Source organism: Phyllobates terribilis, unplaced genomic scaffold (genome assembly GCF_046119375.1).
Source record: "Phyllobates terribilis strain yellow unplaced genomic scaffold, ASM4611937v1 Scaffold_2__4_contigs__length_985480577, whole genome shotgun sequence".
Lineage (NCBI taxonomy): Eukaryota > Metazoa > Chordata > Amphibia > Anura > Dendrobatidae > Phyllobates > Phyllobates terribilis.
Window position 1 is genome coordinate 823,205,034 of NW_027362762.1, and position 13,004 is coordinate 823,218,037.

The following is a 13,004-nucleotide window of genomic DNA, read 5'->3' on the forward strand; positions in this document are numbered from 1 at the left end:
GAAGGCCAAGTAGGTCTGCAGTAGCTGGAGACATGCCGTGAATATAATGAAGCCCTCACACAGGCTGCTAACAGCTATTGAAGCATCCCACTAGCAGAATTACAGTTTTCTAGGCAAATTTTAAATCCTGCTTGGTTTCAGAGGGCTGTGCACATGTCAATAAAAGCAGAAAAAGGTGCAAACTCAGCTCTTTAAAACAGAGAAGGCTGAGAATCCTATCTTACAGCAGCAAATGGTAATAAGCCTGGGAAATGTCAGATTTGCCTGCTTCACTCTGCTAGCCCCTTTTAAAGAGAAAAATTGATTGCTTTCGTGATGAAATTGGTTTATAAAAAGAAAACAGACATGCAAAAACTAAACTTTTTATTCGGTTCTCAAAATAAAAAGGAACGTTTTTCTTCCGACTTAAGTGAGCCGATTAATTCTATTACAAAAAAAAAAAAAGGGAAAAAACAAATAAAAACACACAAAGCAGCTCAAAACAGTGAAATGCTGTGAATGTACAGACCGCAAACTTCTGCAATTACACACTGTCAAAAAAAGGAGAAGAGTAAGAAATCACAATATTAATTTAAATGAAAAATAAAGCAAAGCTTTGTAGTTGGCCAGATTTCCCCAGGGGCCAGAGAGTCAATGCTTATCAGAGCTTCTCAGAAGAGACAATTTTGATTAATATCAGGCCCATCTGACTCAGTCTATTAAACCCCGAAGGAAAGTCTTCAGATAGAAGAGATAGGTCTTTGATTAATAATTCCCCCATATTGTCATTCCAAGCATTTGCAAACTGTATGGCACATCTCCCCACAGCAATTGGAGGCACACTGCGATGGCAATAAGCCCCCGGACTTCGCAAGAGGAATAGGAGCCCCCTGATCAGCTCGGAGCTTATGGAACCTTTCTTTAAGTGTGTTAAATGGGGATGTGGGTGGGCATCAGATTGCTCAGCAGCAGCCAATTACTTCTATGGATGCTAATTAAGTCCTAGTTAAATGTAATTAAGCTTTCTTGTAAATTAGCATAAGAGGAGAAGGCTCAGGAAGGCAAGTATGAGAGTTATAATTAGATAAACATATTTACAAAAGTTGCCGGCTAGTGTACAAGATGTCACCTACTAAGTGCTCCTCTAACTCATCTGCAGTAGTTACATGTTCAGAAGTGTGTGTTCTGCAACCTCAGGTCAGACCAAGACCTGATGCACAGGAGGACGGGGCTAACAATTGTGGCAGCGAGTCTACTACAAATATTTTGTGATCGGAAAGCTTGGTTTATTATCAATCACAGAACAGTAACAGGCTACAGAGATGAAGTGAAGCGGCTTGAAGGTTCAGTCCGGTCGTCATTATCGCACTGATGTTTTTCACTGGTCTTCTTAGGAGGACTACATTTACAAAATCAGGCTCCTTGCGAGGCCAGTTTCCGGATATTCATGATAAGACGTCTAGAGTATTCTTTGTGATCAACTGGCTTCACGTCCATGGAAGTAGCCTTGATACGGGATTCATCCTTAAAAAGATAGATAAAAATAAATGAAGATAAATGGGCAACTCAAATAAAAATCCATGTTAAAATAAAAAAAAAAAACCTTTGCAGACTGAAGGGTATAAAATTTGCAACTAAATCAGTGGGCAACTGGAAGCCATTTTTATTCAGCCCCAGGCTCCCTTCTATTTCTGCACCAAAACATTTCCATATTCCAGTGATTAAAACACAAGATCAAAAGGGATTTTTGTTGCTTATCCCATTAATAGAAAGTACAACTAATGGGACTGCAGCGGTGGGTTCACACATGGTGTATTTTGACACCATAGATTCAGCTGTGAAGCAAAACAAAATGTAAATCTCATGTAACATGCAGGTTTTTTTGGCAGATTGGTAGTAGTCAAATCCACAGCGAAAAATTATTCCAACAATTCAGCATACTCTACCCTTTTGGGGACTCTGGACCTAGTGTAAAGCCCCTAACCCTTATATATATAGACCGGGAACTAAAGCTAAACCAATAAAAGTAATAAAAAAAAATGTATATTGAGTAGACAACCTTGCTGATTCCTCTGATGTGGAGCGGAGGGAATAAAAGGACCTTGTCATTAATAAGTGCCCAGGATTCTTTAATTCAACGTCATGTACAGGATTTAGCATACTTCACCCAACATAAAAAGTATGAGAGCCTCCTCATATGATTGTGTTTAAGGTTTATTTTTCTCTCCACCCTGCCTAAATATTGGTTCCATTTAGGTCTAAAGTCCTACTATGCAAATAGCCTTTTCAAAAGGCCACCTATTGGGTGTAGCAATCCTAAAAGTCGATATCGATCCTCCAGAGGCCTCTCACCTAGCTAAATCAGATCTCCTGCTTTGCACTGAGAAGGGGCAACACCCCGAAACAAGTGTCCGCAAATGGAGTTTTTGGTTTGACTTTTTATCCTAAGTCATGTGGCAAGGCTTGTTAAAAAGTCAATATTAAAAGGGGTTGTCCACTACTCTTACATTGATGCCCTATCCGTGGATAGGGCATCAATGTAAAAGTAGTGGACAACCCCTTTAACTTTCTTTTAGGATTGCTACACCTAATAGGTGGCGCTAGAGAAAGTTTTCTTCCTTTTGATGGGGATATTTGCATGTTTAAATTCCCAGAGGAGCACTGCATTTCCTAGAAGTCTTTTTACGTTGGCTTGACACTCTCTGCAAGGCGAAACGTTCCCCCTTAAATCCTCGGTCTAAAGTCCTCTAATTTTTAAGCATTTTGAATTTCTCAGAAATTGATTTTCTTTTAAGAAATAATCTAATATATATAATTGTCTTATCCCGTCTGTCTGTCCAGGAAATCCCACGTCGCTGATTGGTCAGGCCGCGGCCAATCAGCGACGCGGGATTTCAGAAAAAGATGGCGGCCGTTAGCGGCTCCCACTCGCATTCTCACGCTCCCACTCGCATTCTCACGCTCCCACGCTCACCCTCGCATTCTCACGCTCCCACGCTCACCCACACATGCTCCCCCTCTCACCCTGTGCTAGCCGGTCATCTCGCGGCTGCTCGCAGCAGAAGTTCCCCGACCGGCGGCCTCGCTCCCCGGTCCTCCAAAATTCATTAGGGGCCCCGGGGGGATACATTGGGGGGTTAATTTAAAGTAGTGCACAACCCATTTAAACACTGCTTCGCTGATTAGTCGCGCCCGGTCGGCCGCATGCATTTTCTAGAATACCCGATGCGTTAGAATCGGGCCACCATCTAGTAATAATATATTACAGAAGACAGTCTACTAGATTCTATATTTGAACTGGAAGTGTCTGCAAAAACATGAAAAATATGGTAGTTGGAATTGGAAGAGATGCACATAGGGAGAGATCCATCAGTCTAGGGGACCATGGCACAAAGCAGCCGACAGGGACCTGCCCTTTGGACTAGTCATCCTAGGTGCATGTCTCCTTCCGGCTTATAAAGGCAAATGTTCTCCAAAAAGCAGCAGGCTTTCAGAACAACTATGGCTTCATTAATTAAGCCAGCATCGGATTAACGGTGCTCATAGATGGGGCAACATCAGTCTCCTGTAATGGTGCTGAACTACTCTACAAGACAGTCCATGAGCAGGTGAAGCGCAATCTCTGGAAGAAAGCAGCCACATTTTACTGATCTTTTACAACCCCTTATAAAGAAAACCTTACATTTGAATGTATCCAACTATGAGGGGTTGAATAAAAGAAACTAATCCACTATGTCACGGCAATAACCAACACAGATATAAGAAGCACTGCGCTCTGGAAATTTTCCATATCATCCTAATGTGGGGAGGTTGTTGCCGGTACCAGGGCCGTGGAGTTGGTAATCCAAACCTCCGACTCCACGACTCCCTCATACACGGCTCATGTTTAAGTGATAAATTTACTGCAGCACAGATTCATCTCAGCTAAAAGTCTAGACCCTTAGATCAGGAATAGGACAGACATTTATAGGACAATTCAGAACTTTCCCAAATTCTTATGAAAAAATATTCCCCACAAACTGCATTGAACTACTGTACCCAATGTATTATATATTTAAAAGGGAACCTGTCACGTCCTAGTTGCTATGTATACTGCCCCCATAGCGTGGTTAGTGATGCAATTTGCATCACTAACAAGTTTTTTCCATTAAAATTGGTGCAGCTCTAATGATTTTATAACTTTTAATACACTTAGATCCTACCTGCTCATTCAGTCATAGGGGTGTGCTTGTCATATTCAGTCATGGGTGGGCGCAGCATTCTGTCACTGCTGGGGCCGCCCATGTATCTGAATCCTTCCCCCGGCAAGCGCACTTGTAGATGTCCGGCTGCCTGCGCAGTGAGGCTGTGTGATTACCAGCTTCACTGGGCACGCGCGGGGAACATGGAGCGTCATAGCGAATGCGCAGTGAATCTGGTAATCACACAGCCTCACTGAGCAGGCGGCGGACATCCACAAGTGCGCCTGCGCCCCACAATATCAGCGCTTGCCGTCAGCAGTATTCAAATACATGGGCGGCCCCAGCAGTGAGTGAATGCGTCACACGCCCATGACTGAATATGACAAGCATGCCCCTATGACTGAATGAGCAGGTAGGATCTAAGTGTATTAAAGGTTATAAAATCATTATTGCTGCACCAATTTTAATGGTAAAAGCTTGTTAGTGATGCACATTACATCACTAACAATGCTATGGGGGCAGTGTAGAGGCTAGCTAGGACATGACAGGTTCCCTTTAAGGAGTTTGAGTTGGTCCATTTTATACCAACTCCGACTCCACCAAAATGGACACTGACTCCACAGCCCTGGCCGGTACATGTAGCAATGTCCTCCTGATGCACCATGAATCTCAGTGTTTGGAGGAAGAGAATAGTTGCTGTGCCAAAGACAAAATGAAGACGAAAACACGAAATGCAAGTCCGGTTACGATAGGCAGCAGGGGTTGCAGCTCCGATATGATCCCCGAGATCACTGTCAATCTAAACTTAGGTCTTTACCTAGCTAAAATGTTAATAGGTGAACTGTACACGTTACTTGCGCCTCAGGATCCCAGTTTGCTCTGTTAACTTTATATTCATACTGCAGATATTCAATATTCAGCTCAACAAAGAGCTCAGAAAGGCAAATGAATCTAATGCTACAAAAAATTACACATCACACAAAAACAAGTAAAAGCCCCGATTCTTCACATTTAATGTGCGGGTTGAGAGCCACTTTGTTTTCCAAAGACTTAACAAGCGAGCAGTGGGAGCTACATAACTAGCAGGCACGTTATAAAATAAGGCCTTTTGTGCCAGCACCTAGGAGTCGTACCAGCACAGTGTGACGAGGTATAATTGATGTATATCGCGGCCCCCTTTATTATATTACAGTGTTTTGTGAGTCACATGCCTCGTTATGTAATGCAACCCAATGAAGAACAAAAATTACTGCACAGAAACCTAAAATAATAGGCCACGGGTTAATTAAAAGCAATGTTCAAGGTTTCGCAACGCCATAAAACCTATTATTTCAATAGTAAAACGTGACATTGGATGTGAGACCATCTTTTCATACATAATCGGCCTCTAAGAATTCATTTTGCCTCTTAGGAAAATAAAAATGATAAAGGCCAAGTTGTTGTATACCCTCGTACCATCACAGCCAGGGGCACTGGTACACGTAAGCCACAATAAACACGTCTGCATTTTAACGCGCAAGGCACGCTTACTGTATAGATCAGCTGATAAGTTTATGCGGATTTTCTCCAGAGAAGCTGTATTCAGCATGGATCTGCCCTGCAGTATTTCATTATACCTGTCCAATCTAGCTCATAAAGGGGTGAATGCATGTTCCCACACCACCTTCCCAGACACTACGCTGCAGAGATGCCTTTAATAAGGTACTGTACATGGAAAAGGGTTGTCCTGAAAGGTTCCTTTTAATAGACACTTTGCGGTCAGTCACGCGGCTTGCAGGCCTGTGAGCTTAGCAGGGCTGTGGAGTTGGTAAGCCAAACCTCTGACTCCAACTTCGACTCCCTCATACATGGTTCATGTTTAAGTGAGAAATTTACTGTACACAGATTCATCTCAGCTAAAAGTCTAGACCCTTAGATCAGGAATAGGACAGACATTTATAGGACATTTCATAATTTTCCTAAATTCTTACGAAAAAATATTCCCCACAAACTGCATTGAATTACTATACCCAATTTATTATATATTTTAGGAGTCAGAGTTGATCCATTTTATACCGACTCCACCAAAATGGACAAAGACTCCGACTCCACAGCCCTGAGGCTTAGTCAGAATACACATGCTGGTTGATAGAAAAAAATGGTTTATTAAACTGCCAAGCCACCAGCGACGTGAACCAGAAGTCCCATGTACTCATGACATGAGGGCTCTCCTACATCTGATAGACAGTTTTCTCCCTATTACTGTGGGATTAGCATTAAGAACAGCATGTTTTGCAGAAGTCTTAATAAAGCACGCTGGCAGAAGATATATCAGAGTTATAAGAGGCGATGCCTCTTAACCCCTTCACGACCACATCACTGGCATGCGCTTACCGGAACCCATTGCCCACCCCTTCCCCTTTTCAACTAGTGCATCTCACTAAATTAGAATATCTTCAAAAAGTTAATTTATTTCAGTTCTTCTATACAAAATGTGAAACTCTTATTTTATATAGAGTCATTACAAACAGAGTGATCTATTTCAAGTGTTTATTGCTGTTGATGATTATGGCTTACAGCCAATGAAAACACAAGTTATTATCTCAGTAAATTAGAATACTTTATAACACCAGCTTGAAAAATGTTTTTTAAAATCCGAAATGTTGGCCTACTGAAATGCACACTGCTCAAAAAAATAAAGGGAACACTCAAATAACACATCCTAGATCTGAATGAATGAAATATTCTCATTGAATACTTTGTTCTGTACAAAGTTGAATGTGCTGACAACAAAATCACACAAAAATCATCAATGGAAATCAAATTTATTAACCAATGGAGGCCTGGATTTGGAGTCACCCCCAAAATTAAAGTGGAAAAACACACTACAGGCTGATCCAACTTTGATGTAATATCCTTAAAACAAGTCAAAATTAGGCTCAGTATTGTGTGTGGCCTCCACGTGCCTGTATGACCTCCCTACAACGCCTGGGCATGCTCCTGATGAGGTTGCAGATGGTCTCCTGTGGCATCTCCTCCTAGACCTGGACTAAAGCATCCGCCAACTCCTGGGCAGTCTGTGGTGCAACGTGACGTTGGTGGATGGAGCGAGACATGATGTCCCAGATGTGCTCAATCTGATTCAGGTCTGGGGAACGGGCGGGTCAGTCCATAGCTTCAATGCCTTCATCTTGCAGGAACTGCTGACACACTCCATCCACATGAGGTCTGGCATTGTCCTGCATTAGGAGGAACCCAGGGCCAACCGCACCAGCATATGGTCTCACAAGGGGTCTGAGGATCTCATCTCGGTACCTAATGGTACCTAATGGCAGTGTTGTGCTGTTGTGCAAATGGAATAGACAATAGATGGAAACTATTGGCAATTATCAAGACACACTCAATGAAGGAGTGGTTCTGCAGGTGGGGACCACAGACCACATCTCAGTACCAATGCTTTATGGCTGATGTTTTGGTCACTTTTGAATGTTGGTTGTGCTTTCACACTCGTGGTAGCATGAGACAGACTCTATAATGCACAGAAGTTGTTCAGGTAGTGCAGCTCATCCAGGATGGCACATCAATGCGAGCTGTGGAAAGAAGGTTTGCTGTGTCTGTAAGCGTAGTGTCCAGAGGCTGGAGGCGCTACCAAGAGACAGGCCAGTACACCAGGAGTCGTGGAGGAGGCCGTAGGAGGGCAACAATCCAGCAGCAGGACCGCTACCTCCGCCTTTGTGCAAGGAGGAACAGGAGGAGCACTGCCAGAGCCCTGCAAAATGAACTCCAGCAAGCCACAAATGTGCATGTGTCTGCACAAACGGTTAGAAACCGTTTCCTTGAGGGTGGTATGAGGGCCCAACGTCCACAGATGGGGGTTGTGCTCACAGCCCAACACCGTGCAGGACGATTGGCATTTGCCACAGAACACCAAGATTGGCAAAGTCGCCACTGGCGCCCTGTGCTCTTCACAGATGAAAGCAGGTTCACACTGAGCACATGTGACAGACGTGACAGAGTCTGGAGACGCCGTGGAGAGCGATCTGCTGCCTGCAACATCCTTCAGCATGACCGGTTTGGCAGTGGGTCAGTAATGGTGTGGTGTGGCATTTCTTTGGAGGGCCGCACAGCCCTCCATGTGCTCGCCAGAGGTAGCCTGACTGCCATTAGATACCGAGATGAGTTCCTCAGACCCTTTGTGAGACCATATGCTGGTGCGGTTGGCCCTGGGTTCCTCCTAATGCAGGACAATGCCAGACCTGATGTGGCTGGAGTGTGTCAGCAGTTCCTGCAAGATGAAGGCATTGAAGCTATGGACTGGCCCGCCAGTTCCCCAGACCTGAATCCGATTGAGCACATCTGGGACATCATGTCTCGTTCCATCCACCGTCACGTTGCACCACAGACTGTCCAGGAGTTGGCGGATGCTTTAGTCCAGGTCTGGGAGGAGATCCCACAGGAGACCAATGAGTATTCAATGAGAATATTTAATTCATTCAGATCTAGGATGTGTTATTTGAGTGTTCCTTTATTTTTTTGAGCTGTGTATATACATACTGTACATTATAAATATAATATATACTGTATATTCACACAAGCTCACATGTACATTTTTTTAACACACACACACATATATATATATATATATATTAGTGTATTTATTCATAGAATGATAAATGTTGATATTAGCCCCCTTTTTCTCAGTAAGAAAATAATGAAAAAAATATACAGTACAGACCAAAAGTTTGGACACACCTTCTCATTTAAAGATTTTTCTGTATTTTCATGACTTTGAAAATTGTACATTCACACTGAAGGCATCAAAACTATGAATTAACACATGTGGAATTATATACTTAACAAAAAAGTGTGAAACAACTGAAAATGTCTTATATTCTAGATTCTTCAAAGTAGCCACCTTTTACTTTGATGACTGCTTTGCACACTATTGGCATTCTCTTGATGAGCTTCAAGAGGTAGTCACCGGAAATGGTCTTCCAACAATCTTGAAGGAGTTCCCAGAGATGCTTAGCACTTGTTGGCCCTTTTGCCTTCACTCTGCGGTCCAGATCACCCAAAGCCATCCCGATTGGGTTCAGGTCTAGTGACTTTGGAGGCCAGGTCATCTGGCGTAGAACCCCATCACTCTCCCTCTTGGTCAAATAGCCCTTTTACACAACCTGGAGGTGTGTTTGGGGTCATTGTCCTGTTGAAAAATAAATGATGGTCCAACTAAATGCAAACTGGATGGAATAGCGTGCCGCTGCAAGATGCTGTGGTAGCCATGCTGGTTCAGTATGCCTTCAATTTTTAATAAATTCCCAACAGTGTCACCAGCAAAGCACCCCCACACCATCACGCCTCCTCCTCGATGCTTCACGGTGGGAACCAGGCATGTAGAGTCCATCCGTTCATCTTTTCTGCGTCGCACAAAGACACGGTGGTTGGAACCAAAGATTTCAAATTTGGACTCATCAGACCAAAGCACAGATTTCCACTGGTCTAATGTCCATTCCTTGTGTTCTTTAGCCCAAACAAGTCTCTTCTGCTTCTTGCCTGTCCTTAGCAGTGGATTCCTAGCAGCTATTTTACCATGAAGGCCTGCTGCACAAAGTCTCCTCTTAACAGTTGTTGTAGAGATGTGTCTGCTGCTAGAACTCTGTGTGGCATTGACCTGGTCTCTAATCTGAGCTGCTGTTAACCTGCGATTTCTGAGGCTGGTGACTCGGATAAACTTATCCTCAGAAGCAGAGGTGACTCTTGGTCTTCCTTTCCTGGGGCGGTCCTCATGTGAGCCAGTTTCTTTGTAGCGCTTGATGGTTTTTGCAACTGCACTTGGGGACACTTTCAAAGTTTTCCCAATTTTTCGGACTGACTGACCTTCATTTCTTAAAGTAATGATGGCCACTCGTTTTTCTTTACTTAGCTGCTTTTTTCTTTCCATAATACAAATTCTAACAAGTCTATTCAGTAGGACTATCAGCTGTGTATCCACCAGACTTCTGCACAACACAACTGGCGGTCCCAAACCCCTTTATAAGGAAAGAAATCCCACTTACTAAACCGGACAGGGCACACCTGTGAAGTGAAAACCATTTCCGGTGACTACCTCTTGAAGCTCATCAAGAGAATGCCAAGAGTGGGTAAAGCAGTCATCAAAGCAAAAGGTGGCAACTTTGAAGAACCTAGAATATAAGACATATTTTCAGTTGTTTCACACTTTTTTGTTAAGTATATAATTCCACATGTGTTAATTCATAGTTTTGATGCCTTCAGTGTGAATGTACAATTTTCAAAGTCATGAAAATACAGAAAAATCTGGTGTGTCCAAACTTTTGGTCTGTACTGTAGTTAAACACATATTTGATATTGCAGAGTCTGTAAAAGTCTGGTCTTTCAATACATAAAATTATTTAAATCTTACATTAAACAAAGAAAGAAAAGAAAAATGTAAATGCCAGAACTGCAGTTTTTTGGACAGAACACTTCCCCTAAAAAATGCAACAAAAACTGGTCAAATCATACATACCCCAAAATATATATGTACCAAGAAAAACATCAGATCAAGGGAAAAAGATAAATCTCACACAGCTACGATAGAAAAATTTAAGTTAGGCTGTGTGTCCACTATGCGTTTTTTAAGCGTTTCCACAGCGGCAATTCCGCTGCAGAAACGCTTAAACGCTTGGTAGAAGGTCTACCATGTTCCCCAATGATAATCCACATGTGCTGTGCATATGCTGCGAAATTTCCGCTGCGGATTATCATTGCGGAAAAATACGCAGCACTGCCAATTATTATGCGGAATCGCGGCGTTTTCGACGCCATTAACTTGCATTGGACCGCATGACATCCGTATCACTACATATGCACTTGCGGATATCATGCGGTTCAATGTGCGGATGGTACCTGGGTTTGGAGAAGAGGAGACTCTCCTCCAGACCCGGGTACCATAGTACCTGTAAAAAAAAAAAAAAAAAGAAGTAAAAAATATACATTATACTTACCTTCTGATGGCCCCCCGGTGTTCTCATCCGATCCGTCCTGGCTTGCCGGCAGCTCGCGATGGTCTAAAAGGACCTGCCATGACATCATTTAGTCATGTGACGGGTCACGCGATCGCCGTCAGCGGTCGCGTGACCCGTCACATCACTAAATGACGTCATAGTAGGTCCTTTTAAACCATCGCGAGCTGCCGGCAAGCCAGGACGGATCGGATAAGGGCACCGGGGGCCATCAGAAGGTGAGCATAATATTTATTTTTTACCATTCTTTTACGGTCACACTATATAAATCCATGCCGGTTGCATGGATTTATATAGTATGACCAAGTTGTCGAGCACTTTCCAAGTGATGCTAAAATCGCTTGGAAAGTGCCTGACAACCCGCATGTGGAAATGCATGTGAAGAACGTTTCACTTCCGCTTGTCCCTGGCAGGAAAAACACATGTAAAATCCGCATGCCCGCATGCGTTTTTTCTGCCAGGGCGACGCAGAAACGCTCTGGAAAAATCCGGAACATTTCTGCATCGTGGGCACATAGCCTCACAAGGTCTCAGGAAATGGTCACAAGCCAAACTTATAAAGTTATGCATTTTTTTTAACCATTAAAGAAGCACTCCCACTAACTTTTTTATTTATTAAATGTGTGTATATGTGCAGGTAACGTAGTGTGACTGTATTAAAACAGTCGCTAACACCACTTTCTCCGGTGTCCACTGCAGTGTTCTTTGCTTCTCAGTGATATCACCACAATTGCAACTAACTGGCTCGTTCTTTGCGCTATGTTTGAGCCGGAAGTCTTTTACAATGAAAGCCTATGGATCCTCGTGTTCTGACACTTCATAGCCTTTCAATGTAAAATCGACTTTTCTACAGAGCGGTGAAATCACAGAGAAGTAAAGCAGAATGGTGCAAGACACCAGAGAAAGCAGTGGTAGGTGAGTATATGAAAACACACACTACATAACATGCATGTGCACACATTTAATGAATAAAAAAGTTAGTAAGACTGCTTATTTAAAATATAGAAAAAAAAAGCATATTGGTTTGGTATCGTAACTGTGCTGACTTGAAAAACCAAGTTGTCAGGTCATTTTCCCGCACAATGAATGCCGCAAAAACATAACAGAAAAATTAATGGCGGAATTTACTTTTTTCATTATTTTACCCTATGTGGAATATTTTTGCCCAGTTTTTTAAAACATTATATTGTAGTATTGGATTACGCTATCATTTCATTTACAACTCATCCCTCTAGCCTATATAATAGGGCACCGCTGGGAGTATGGAAGGTGATATCAGATGTATCACAATAGCAGTAATATGGCCGGGATTACTGCCACAACGCAGAGATGCGAGTCTAGAATGAGTCTTGGTCCCTCTTCAGTTTGGTTGAACCGACGAGTGTTCCAGTGTCGAAGCTGTAACGCACATCCTAAAACACGTTCATATTATTTGTTACACTGGCTTTACCCCATATATCTTGATTCTCGCTAATCAAGTAAGAGCTGATTATATTCAAGAACGAGAGCTCAAAGCCAAAATGTAGTCATTGCTATGTAGACATGCCAAGAGTGGAAGTTCATACAATGGCATCAGCATGGTTTTCTATCTAAAACTAGGAGTAGGCGGTACTTCTGATTAAAGCAATTAAAATAAAACTTGGAAGCTGCAGAGATAAAAAACAACTGGGTAAAATTGACACGCACATTTGTAACTTGCAGCAAGCTGGAACATTACACTCAGCCCACACATGTACCGGGAACGTGAAGCTGGAACAGGCTGCTAATGCTAGGTGGCCTTTCCTAGAATTCACTTGTATGGAAAGCTTAACACACGGGGATACGTCGTCTACAACTCATTCTT

At 42.8% G+C, this 13,004-nt stretch overlaps 1 protein-coding gene across 3 annotated transcripts in view; it reads right to left on the reverse strand.

The window, feature by feature from the left end:
* Nucleotides 1-346: 346 nt before the first annotated feature.
* RPA1 (replication protein A1) overlaps nucleotides 347-13,004 on the reverse strand; it is a 51,332-nt gene continuing 38,674 nt past the window's right edge. For all 3 annotated transcript variants that reach the window (XM_073667689.1, XM_073667687.1, XM_073667688.1), the window contains one exon: nucleotides 347-1,503. In XM_073667689.1, the coding sequence (XP_073523790.1) occupies nucleotides 1,393-1,503 (111 nt within the window). In that variant the 3' untranslated portion in view covers nucleotides 347-1,392. The remainder of the gene's footprint in view (nucleotides 1,504-13,004) is intronic.